We start from the raw sequence: 12,238 nt of genomic DNA, 5'->3' as shown, positions 1-12,238 counted from the left end.
GAAGGGTTCATTTTGATAGTCCCCACTCACTTCTTGAGATCCGTATAATTGCGGCGGAGAACTTTTTGGTCTTGGAACTCAGATGCTGTAGATGGGGGAAGAAAGACAGACGGTTGTCTATTACTACTCCCAGGACTTTTGTCTGTTCTACGAAGGTTAGCTGGGTTCCGTTGATTTTGACCTGGGGAGGCCTTCGTAAGTCGAGTCGGTTTTTAAACACCCATCATCTTAGTTTTGGCAGGGTTGATTTGCAATTTGTTGATTGTTGTCCAGGTAGAGAGATGGTTGAGTACTCGCTGTGCTGTGGATTCGAGGGCTGCTCTGGAATGACCAGCAACCACGATGGTGAGGTCGTCGGCGAATGCTATGATTTTCGTTTTTTCAAAACTGTTACTGAGCCAGCTCTGGAGCACCATATTCCACACCAAGGGCCCCCAGGCGCCTCCGTAGCCAGGTGGGAAGGAGCAGCAGTGCGTAGCACACGCTTCTTGATTAGACCGGGGTTCGAGCCCGTCACCACCAAGTACGAAGGATGGGGAAAGGTCACGAAATGACCACCGCATATCCTGGAGCAATATGGCCTTAGTTGCTAATGCTCCTAAAAATCAAATAACAAACAAACAACAACCAAGGGCCCCAGGACAGAGCCCTGGGGACACCCGTAGTCAGAAGATCACCAGCTAATGTGTCATCCTGTCTCTCAAAATAAATCAGTAGCTTCCTCAGCATTCTGGTTGCTTTAGTGTGACTCGTGCCAGTTATTTCCTCACACACTTCATCATTGCAGTTGTCTTCATTAGTTTGCAATGATGATGAGCGTGGTTGCACAATGTCTTCCTCAGTGAGGATATGATGTCCTAGATCATTATCACACTTTATCCATGGGGCAATGTCTTCCTTTGTTGCATCTGAACAACCCCCCTAAATGTTGAAATAACTGAACAAAACCATTATCTCCCTCATCATCATCAGGATCCAAAGAAATATCCATTTCCTCCTCAGATCTTTCCATTGGAACATCAGGTCAAAGTTTTTCCAGCATGTGATAAGGGTAGTCTTGTCAGTTTCGTCCTAAGCCGCAGCAGAAAAATAAATGACTGTCTTTATGTTGACATTTTTAAGAAGGTCCATAAAGTTTGATTTTTCTTCAAATGACTCTTGTTGTTCTAACAGTGAGATTATCAACTTCTTTCTGTACCATCGCTTCACAGTCTCTATAACTCCTTGATCCATAGGCTGTAATAGTGTAGTAACGTTGGGTGGTAAAAATTTTACAAAGATGTTGCCGGATCTCAGTTTTTCTTCTGCTGGGTGGGTTGGAGCATTATCAATGAATAAAACCGCTTTTTCTTCCAGGACTTGATCCTTTAAATATTTTTTAACTAAAGGAACAAATGAGATGAAAAACCAATCTTTAAAAAGATCTGAGATCTTTTGTGAAGTGTATTTAGCTGGGAGGGCATTTAAGTTCACATTTTTAAGAGTGCGGGGCTTAGCAGATTTTCCTATGACTAACAGTGGTAACCTTAAATTCACGGACATGTTACTGCCCAAAAACAATGTCACTCTTTCCTTACTCGATTTATGTCTTTAGCTGAAGAGTCAAGTTTTGAGGCAAGTGTGTTTTTGGATAACATTTTGAATAAACCAGTCTCATCAGCATTAAAAATTTGGGATGGAACTAAACTTTCTTCACTAATAAACTTGAGAAACTGTACTTTAAATTCTTCACTTGCAACACAATCACCAGAAAGACTTTCACCTGTAATTCCGAGCTGTCAGATTCTATGATGCTCCTTCCACCTTGATAACAACTCAAAAATTGCAGTAAAAGACAAATCGCCTCCTAACTTTACGTTAAGAGTAAGCGCCCTTAATTGAAGGAATGGGCCTGAAAGAACAACTCCTTGCTCTCGTTTTTGATGAAACCAAAAAATGTATAAGACCTCATCCAAATTTTCAAATTTTGCCTGCTTAATGGTAGCTCTATTTCCTAAGCTGTCTTTGGCTACCATTTTGTGCAAAAGTTTTCAATTGCTTTCCTATGTTTTTTTTCCAATCAGAAACAGTTCGTTTTGCTGCCCCTATATCGAGAGTGATCTTTTTAAACTTTCCTCCTTATCAATACGAAAAGCGTGATCAGTTTTTGTTCCACCGACACAGTAACGCTCTTTTTGTTGCCATCTTCTGTTAACCCAAAACCACAAAAAAAAAATAAAAACACAAAATAAAATAAAAACACAAAAAACAAAGCAGTACAGCAGATAAAGAACTGAGGTAAGGAGTATGTGTGGACAATGCTAGCAGTAGTTGTCAACTGAATACAATATCTGAGTGACTGATTTGTGAGTCATTTCCAAGAATGCATGATTCATCCCCCCTCCCCATCACTGATCACGTGCTACACCGCATCATCACATTCGCTCTTATCCAGTGCAGTGGGCAATTACTGCTTAGTGGACTAGTTGTAATTCCTTTATTCCTACACTTCTTGTTTACAATGATGTTTTTAATATAAACTTAGCTAGGCGAGTTCACGCCTGTAAATATATCATACAATATTCAGAAAAACCACTCATAAGGCAGTTATTTTTATAATTCCTTCCATATATTTTTTTTTCAATAGTTAGAATTTTTCCCCTGAGAAAATCCAGTCCGGATAAATGGCATTCTACTGTATCCTAGCTACCTAGTTCTGTCTGTGAATGTACTCTGTCTGGGTGATCACCCTGCATCCTGTGGTGATGTGCTGGATTGTTTCTGGGGCCAGGCCGATGACATGTGTCATCTGTTACTCCAGGGTCTGTGGCGATGTATTTCCTGTAGTTCCTGATCTTGATTACCTGATCTTGGATAGCAAGTATGAATCTTTTATTCTTGGGGAAGAGTTTCCTTTTGTGAGTCAAGCATTGCGTTGGAAGCCATCTTATGCATGCAGTGTTGATGGAGGTTACTATAGTGTCTGCTATGGAATATGCATCTTTCTGTCTTTGTTTCTTCTGTCTGTGTGAGTGAGGTCTCCTTGTCATGGTTGAGTGTCGTGCCATTTGTCAATTTTTCTTATGACTTGGTAGATTTGTGCTGTGTTTTCCTGGAAGTAATCATGTAGGTTCTTAATCGCCTTCTTCTCTTGCTGTCAATCCCTCCCTCCTTTTTTATGGGCTATGGTCAGTCTCTCAATAGCTGACTTTGGGTGGTGTTGGCAGCTCATGGTCATTATAATCTCCTCCAGCTCTTGTGTTGATGCAATCTACAGTCCTGAAGAAGTACATTAGTACTGGCACTGTGTAAGTGTTTATGGCTGTGATCATGTTCCCACCATTCAGCAGGTTTCTCAGTCTCTGATGATATTTCTCAGTTAGGCAGGCCTCGATCTCCTTGTGTTTCAACTGGTGAGCCTGCATCATCCCTAGATATTTGTAGGTCTCTCCCTCTGTCATGGCTTCAATCTCTTCACCAGTCTTCGGCTGGTAATTTTGTCTGATCAGATGTCCTTGGTGTAATTCATGAGGCTTGCATTCGTCCAGGCTAAATTGCATCCTGATATCAGTGCTGAACTCTTCGATGATTTGAAGTTGATTTTCATTTTCAGCATAGAGTTCGGTGTCATCCATATACATCAGGTGAGAGAGGATGTACAGGTTCTTCCTTCCTTTAAGATATATCTGTACTTGCTGTTATTGAACATGGTGGACAGCGGGTTGAGTGCTAGACAGAACCGTAGTAGGCTCAATGCATCTCCATGGAAGAGTCCTCTTCTGATGGGTAACAGTCTGGTCATGATGTTCTTGACCTTGATGGTGGTCCTCAATTTTGCCATGGTTGCTTCTAGGAAGTGTGTCAGTGTCAGGTTGACTTTGTAGATCTTCAGTGTCTCTGTCAACTGGCTATGGGGCATGGAGTTGAAGGCTTTGCAGTACTCGATGTAGGCTGTGTGCATGTTTTGACCTTGCTCCATAACTGCAGCATCAACGGTCAATTGCTCTTTGCATCCCTTTTGCTGCTCAGCCAATTATGTTCTGGCTCTCCAAGTGATCTGATATCTTCTTAGTTATGCAGCTGGTCAGGATCTTGTACATTATTGTTATTATTGTTGTTATGTTATTTCTCCCTGATATTGGCTCTATCCCCTGATGGGTACCGCTACCAAGTGCACAGGGTGGTTGTCATGTCTGGTGTTACTTTTGATCAAGGAACTCTCTGACTATCCTACAGATTTTCAGGATTGCAACTGTCTGGAGTTCCTTGTACGTATTCTTTGGGGGACCTATTGCTGGCTATCTGGTGGTATCTGCGAGTGTACTCAGTCTGGGTGATCACCTTGCACTCCACGGTAATGTGTTGGATCGTTTCTGAGGCCAGGTAGCATCATCAACATGTGTCATCTGACATTCCAGGCCCCTTTGCGATGTATTTTCTATAGTTTCTGGTGTTTATTACCTGGTCTTGGATGGCCAGTATGAATCCTTCAGTCTTGGGGAAGAGTGTTCCAATCATGAGCCATGCATTGGAAGCCATTTTATCTATGCGACCTTGATGGAGGTCATTGTAGTGTCTGCCATGGAGTATCTTCTTTGCCCATCTTCCTAGCTTTGTTTGTCTGGGTGGAGGAGACTCCTCACTAAGGTTCAGTGGGGTATGCCGCTTGTCTATCTTCCTTAATTCCTGGTAGAGTGTTGCTGTGTTTTTCTGGAAGTCATTCTTCAGGTTAGCTATTGCTGTCTTTTGTTGCTCAATGAGGTCTATTAGGCTCCTTCCTCCCTCTTTCTGAGCTATTGTCAGTCTCTCCACGGCTGACTTCAGGTAGTGTTGGTGGCTCTTGGTCATCATTGTTCTTGCCTTTCTCATGATATTCTCTAGCTCAGTGTTAGTCCAATCTAAGATCCCGAAGGAGTATGTTAGCACTGGGATTGCATAGGTGTTTATGGCTTTAACTATGTTCCCTCCATTCAGCTTTGCTTTCAGCAGGCTTCTGAGTCTCTGGTAGTATTTTTCGGTCAGCAGGCTTTGATTTCCTTGTGCAAGGAAATCAAGGCCTGCCTTAACGAAATTCCTTGTGCAAGGAAATCAAGGCCTGCCTTAACGAAATTCCTTGTGCAAGGAAATCAAGCCCTGCCTGACTGAAAAATACAACCAGAGACTCAGAAGCCTGCTGAAAGCAAAGCTGAATGGAGGGAACACAGTTAAAGCACAAGGAAGTCAAGGCCTGCCTGACTGCTGAGTCTGCATCATCCAAGGGTATTTGTAGGTCTCTCCCTCTGTCATGGCTTCAATGTCTTTTCCAATCTGTAGCTGGTAGTTTTGGCTGACTAATTTCCCCTGATGCAGTCCGTGGGTCTTGCATTTTTTATTATTATTATTATTTATTACTATTTTTATTATTATGTTGATTTTCCAGCGTGATGGAGACACATTGACTTCTGCCAAAGTGGAACTCCAACCTTGGTCCATGAGGCTGGTAGTCCAGTGCTGTAACCACTGAGACATCATGCCCATTATTATTATTATAAAAGCCTTTTCTTCTTTATGAGGTTTTTTTTCCCACCCTGTGAAAAGTCTCACTACCCAGGCTATGTCTTGCCATGGCCTGGGTAGTGGGGCCAAGTGCATGGGGTGGTTGGTTTTGTCCGGTTACTATTATTACTGTTGGTCAACGAACTCTCTTACTGTCCTACAGGTATTCAGGATTGCGACTTTCTGGAGTTTCATGTAAGTATTCTCTTGGAGGCCTATTATTGCTAAGTTCTTGTGGAGGCCCTTTTGCACCATGCCAGTGGTTGATGTGGTGATTGGGATGGTCATTACTTGTTCCATGTGCCACATATCTTTGACTTCTTGTCTTAGGTCCAAGTACTTCTTGATTTTTTCCTTATGTTTTCTGGAGGTTGCTGTTATTGGGCACCTCTGTGTTGATCAGGTAGGTAGCTATTTCTTTCTTGTTGATGAGGGTAATGTCTGGTCTGTTGTGCGGGATCATCTTGTCCATTATTATGGCATGGTCCCAGTATAGTCTGTGAGTAGAGGTCTCCAGCATGGCCTGAGGCTCATACTTGTAATACAGTAAACTTTCTTTGATTAGCTTGGTATTTTTGTGCTAGCTTCTGATGTATTAGCCTGACTATCTGGTTGTGTCTGAGTGTACTCCATCTGGGTGATTACCCTGCGTCTTCTGATGTATTATCCTGGTTATCTGGTTGTGTCTGAGTTTACCTCCATCTGAGTGATCATCTTGCGGTTAAGGGCAGGATTGTTTTTGGGGGCAGGTTGCATCAACGACATGTGTCGTCTGTTACTCCAGGGTCCTTGGCGATGTGTTTCCTATAGTTTCTGGTGTTGATTACTTGATCTTGGATGGTGAGCATTATTATTATTATATTATTACTACTTGCTGCCAGAGCTCATTTTAAGTGGGAATATCTATTGTTATGACAGAAAAATTTTTAAACAGTGGGAAAGGGACACACCAGTGTTTCCAGTTTATTACAGTAGTCTATGGGGGGGTTACCTCACATTTAGAAATGATTATTGAATTGTTTTAATTATATAGTTAGAGATGTCTATCTCTTGTGGTTGCTATTAAATATTTAAAAGTACTGTTGAAATAAGAAAATGATATATAGCATGTAACTTTCTCATTGGTGTTCACTCTTATAAACTGGAACTAGCAAGCAAAAAAAAACAAAAAAAAAACGCTTTTACCTACAAATGCTTATTCCCATTTAATACTTTAGTCAGTTTCTCTAAGCTAACTATATACAACAGTCTCATGTTACGAGGGTGGTTCTTAAGGTGCTTCTTCAATAAAGAATTGCCCTCACTTACTTCCACATATCTCTGTACTAAAGATGTAAAATTTCAGCCCTGTGTCTTAATTTGTTTTTCTCTTATTGAGCTGAACATGTAACGAAGTAGCATCATGGACAAAGTTGAAGCCAGAGCTGTAATCCAGTATCTGTTCTTGAAGGGGAAATCTCCTAAAGAAATCCACGAGTAGATGACTGCTGTATATAAGGATGAAGCTCCATCCTATGGCATTGTGAAGCACTGCCATAGACAATTTAGGTGTGGTCAGACATCGGTAGAATCTGAGCCTATTCCAGGTCGTCCCCATTCTGCCATTGATGACAGCATGATCAGAAAAGTGGAGTCGTTAATCATGGAAGATCACTGGATATCTGTGAGTGAATTGTCCCAGGAGGTGAAGATTAGTGTGGGATCTGTTGAAACAGTCCTTCATGACCAACTCCATTTACGGAAATTGAGTGCAAGATGGATTCCCCGATTATTGACTGGTTTCCAGAAGGCTGATCGACAACAGAAATCACAAGAGTTGTTAGCCCTGTGCCAAAAAAAATGAGGAAGACTTTTTCTCTCGTCTAATCACTCAGGTTGAAAGTTGGATACACCATTTTGACCCTGAAAGTAAAAAGCAGTTCATGGAATGGCGACATCATGGTTCCCCCCCCACCCAAGAAGGCAAGGGTCCAAGCGCCAGCAGAAAAGGTCTTGCTAACAGTGTTTTGGGATGAGAAAGGCGTAATAATGACTGATTACCTGCTGAAAGGTAGAACAATTATAGGTGCCTATTATGTCAACTTACTCACAAAATTACGGGAGAAAATCAAAACATGTAGGCATGGCATGCTGCCCAAAGGTGTGAAAATGCTTCAAGACAATGTCCCAGTTCACATTTCTGAAACTGCAACAACACAAGCAGCCACTTGTAGATATGAAATACTGCCCCATCCAGCCTACTCACCCGATCTTGCACCATTGGACTTCTTCTTTCCTTCCCTCAAATCATTTCTTTGGGGGACCCACTTCCCTGATGACGAGACACTCATTTCTGCAACAGAGTCATGGTTCAAAGACTAACCTCACAACTTCTACAAAAACGGTATCCGTGGAGAAATGTGTAAATCTGCACGGTGGCTATGTAGAGAAGGACTAAAACCTGTGCCAAGAATCAACAGGCTAGCACCTCTGCAGCTAGGTCAGGGCGATTCTTTATTGAACCACCCTCGTGGATTAGGTTAAATTAGGTTATGGAAATTTAGGAATGAATGGTTCTTATATGTTAACACATTGCAAGTACACTTTGATAGGACTATTTGCAAAAACAGACCCTACGTTGAAAGGAATACTGGTTTCTTTAGCCATATAATTCAAGAACCTTATATCATCCAAGTAATGTAAGACAATCTACTGGCAGAACACTTTTAAAACTTCCATCCAATAGTCCATTCCATATAATTTTTAGGATTTCCAAACTTCAAAAAATGTCTACAGGGAAGTAAATTCAGAAATAGTATGGAAATAAAAAATGCTTTGGTTGCTGCACTAAAAGTGCTCTCAGAAAAGGGCCTGCAGTATGTCTGAAATATTACTGAGCTGCAGTGTATAGGTTATCAAGGATGCTATTTTGAAAAAGAACTAATTCTAAGAATAAAGATACTTACAACTCTGTACAACAGATACAGATCACATATTTTTCAATAAACACTTCTGGTTACTTTACTTCCACCAATAGTGACTAGTGGTGAGCTTAAGAGAGGAATATATACTCTAAGAGTTTGGTAACTTATAAAAAAAAAACGAAAAGAAAAAGATTATATGAATGCAACTCGGCTGAAGGATGACCAATGAATGCAACTTGAATGCAGCTCGGCTGAAGGATGACCATATGAGGAAGGACTCCAATTATGTGGGCTACAGAGCTTGGTAACCAGGCACCTAGGAGGTGACCTGATTGAGGTTTATATGGCTTTGAGAGGGATTAGTAAAATGAATGAATAGAGTGCAATTCTCAGTTCTAAACAATTCCAGAACCATGGGTCATAAATTCAAATTACAGGAGGCTGAAGTTTAGATTAGATTGTAGAAAGTTTTCTTTTAGCCAGCAAGTTGTTGCTTGTTGGAACAAGTTGACCTCACAGTTAGTTGAGGCTGGCAGTTTGAACAAATTCAAAGGTCAACTGGATAGTTACCTGTGTGAGGAGGGATGCATACAATTTTTGTATATTTCCAATATTACTACTCAGCCTTTGTTTATTTATAAATATATATATTTTTTACTATCCATCATTTTAACATACAAGCAACTTTATAAAAGTGGAATGGAGATTGTATGTGATATGCTAACTTTATTAATAAAGGTTAAAATACAATACATGTAAAATACATTGCGAATATGACAATTAATGTGCATTTTGGAAAAAGGGAATGGGTTAAATATTATTTTAGTGTCTTAGTGCACAGGTATATCAGAAATAATGAGCATTTCAACTTTGCATAGAGCGTAATCTCTTAAAGAATTAATTTCTTAAAGAATTATAGATTACTCTCAGAAGTTTCATAATACTTTCTGTACCACTTCTTCAGTGACTGTAAAGACATCAGAACTGTTAAATTATGGTGACATAGAGTTGTTAATTTGATTACATTTGTTAATGTTATTGTAATTATTGTAAATATTAACAAGTAAGAATGTGTAATCAAATTAACAAACTCTATGTAAATGAAGTCACCATAATTTACCACTTCTTTATAGTCACTGAAGAAGTGGTATTGGAAGTACTACAAGACATCTGAGAATAATCTATAATTCTTTAATTCTTTATAAGAAATTAAAAGCAAATTACACTCCATGCAGTTTGGAATGAGTTAGAAGTAACTGTTGCTGTTATAAAAAGACAGAATATTTTCACAATATAAAAATGAAGGAAATTAAAATTTTTATTTTACTTCTGCAGATTTCTGATTGAGGACTTCAACCAATGTGGAATTAATATTGAGAACTGTGTACACTATCCAAATTGTGAATCACCAGTGTCAGTTGTAATTATCAATGAACAAAATGGATCACGCACAATATTGCATTCCAATAGGTAAGCATGTTGACAAAAAATGTAATCTATAGTTATTTCAGTGATTAAAATGTAATTTTTTCTATTTTGAATGTTTTCTAGTAAGGAACATAACTGTTCTGTGTTTTTTTTTTTTTTTTTAAAATTGAAATCAGGCTCCACTTACTCAAACTATATTCAGTTGTTTATATTTAACTTTTATTTTCTGCCGGAACACAGAAATGTTGCCTAGTCCTATTCTTTGAATCTTCAGCACACTTTAGTCAAAAGTCCAAAATTGCTGCCTGCTTAATATCTTTCTAATATGCAGTTTTAAACACCAAAAGCTTAGTATTAGAATTAGTAGTGGCAAATGATTCAAGAAAGCAAGCTTACACAGCATCAACCAAAAAAAATACCTAACTAATCTGTCCATCCCCTCTAATGAGTTGACTAATCCATCCTTAAAATTATTCATACTACCCACTTCCACAATACAAAGTGGTAGTTTGTTCCACAATCAGCTACTCTCTAGCTGAAAGCAAATTTTTGTGCATCTCTCCTGTAGCCATCCTTTTTCAATTTATGTTCCCTTATGTGTGTGTTGTCCAAAAAACAGTAAGGATGCCATCGGTTTAGTTTGCTCAGACCATTTAAAGCCTTAAACACTTCTCCCATGTGCCTAGTTTCCAGATACCCAGATACTGCAGTTTGTAGAACTGAAGTCGTTCTTGGCAGGAATGCTTGGCTAATCTTGTTGCTCTTCTCTGCCCTTCATGCCCTTCTTAAAATGGGGCATCCAGCCTGTATGTGGTACTCAAGATACTGCCTAACCATTGCTTTATACAATAGGATAACAACCACCCTACTGGCAAAATTTTTGTATATCATTGACAAAACTCCATGAGCTGTCCTAGCAAAATATATGCACTACTCAAAGAAACTGTCAGACTGTACAAATAACCCTATATCTCTTCATTCTCCACCATTTTCAGTGTGGTTACTACCTTGAAAATTTATGTTATTCTGGGAATATTGCTGCCTTATATGCAGTACCTTGATTTATCATTGTTAACCTCAATTTCCACTTTTCAGCCCACCTGCCTAATTTTTCTAGGTCTTGTTGCAATAGTATGTCTTGATCTTATCACAAGTGTAAGGATACCTTTGTTAGTTTTTCCCACAAACCTTATTTGAGCATTTTAAAAATATAAAATACAAGTACACCATTGCGTATGAACTGTGTGATCAAGTAACATATGTAGACTGATAAACATGGTGTATCCCATCTATTGGACCTTGGTAAGGAACTTGGATCCTTTGCACACTTCTGCCATAGAAACATATAGTACGCTCTTTATGGTGGAAAGTCCATACTGAACAGTACACAAACTCTTTGAATATGATAGGGATGCATTTCTTGCTCCTGTTAAGTCCCCCACACAAAAGATTGTGTGTTCATGATTAATGGTATCCATTATTTCTTTAATGTCCAAATTATATACATATTGTTGTGTACCAGCATCCACGTGGTGCAGTTGCAGTCGACTAATTTCACAGTCTCAGATTGTGAAATTGGTTGACTGAAAGAATTGTATGTCTGCCAGCTTCATGTTGGATATTTTTATGTGTAGCCACATTACCATTTCTCATGCATTCACTCAATACTAGATACATATCAATTAGCTGAGCAGTTAAGTACTCCATGATAAATTTTGAATTGAATCTGTTTTTATGATGAATTTGTATGATGCAAGCCTTTTATTACACACAATGACATAATGGCAATAATATAAATTGTTAACGTAACTAAAAAGAGTGTTTATAGGAGAAAAGGTTGGAATTAAGGTTTAAATATTTTGTCTGTTGCCTTTATTCATTCAGTTTTAATCCCCCTCCTTTCAAACGGGATGAAATTAGGCAGATAGCACAATTTTGTGTTTATAATTTTCATAAACCTTTGTTAGTGCTTTCCACACTGAATTCCATTCTGAATTATAATTTCTGAATCCTGCACCATCCTCCTACAGACTAAATTTGGGAAGATACTCTGTAAATCTACAGTCATTTCATATTATTTTTAATAAGTTTTATTTCCTGATACTGGAAGAAATCTTTTTCTCTGATATGGGAAGAAATAATTCAAGAAATGTTCACATCTTTTTTTTCTTAAAAACTTACCAGGATCTGGTCAGTCTTGCTGAAAAGAGACTAAAATGTGCACAAAAGATTTGTTGAACTTTTTAATCTTGAAAAATTGGAATATTTAGTCCTTGAAAAGTGCAGTCCATTACTACTCTGAAATTCATTGTACTATAAATTAGTCAATTGGCATAGACTAATCTTTGTGTAATACTTTACTCATTCAGATTTTCTGTGAGGATAATCTAATT

At 38.9% G+C, this 12,238-nt stretch overlaps 1 protein-coding gene across 2 annotated transcripts in view; it reads left to right on the top strand.

Moving 5' to 3' along the window:
• LOC150085464 (ketohexokinase-like) overlaps positions 1–12,238 on the top strand; it is a 149,632-nt gene that overhangs the window by 52,645 nt on the left and 84,749 nt on the right. For both annotated transcript variants that reach the window (XM_090373273.1, XM_090373272.1), the window contains exon 3: positions 9,753–9,887. In XM_090373273.1, the coding sequence (XP_090229399.1) occupies positions 9,753–9,887 (135 nt within the window). The remainder of the gene's footprint in view (positions 1–9,752; positions 9,888–12,238) is intronic.

Source organism: Mastigoproctus giganteus, chromosome 5, assembly GCF_048544385.1.
Source record: "Mastigoproctus giganteus isolate SK-2022 chromosome 5, ASM4854438v1, whole genome shotgun sequence".
NCBI classification, from domain to species: Eukaryota; Metazoa; Arthropoda; class Arachnida; order Uropygi; family Thelyphonidae; genus Mastigoproctus; species Mastigoproctus giganteus.
The sequence above is the reverse complement of the archived record's forward strand: the minus strand, read 5'-3'. Positions and strand labels throughout refer to the sequence as shown.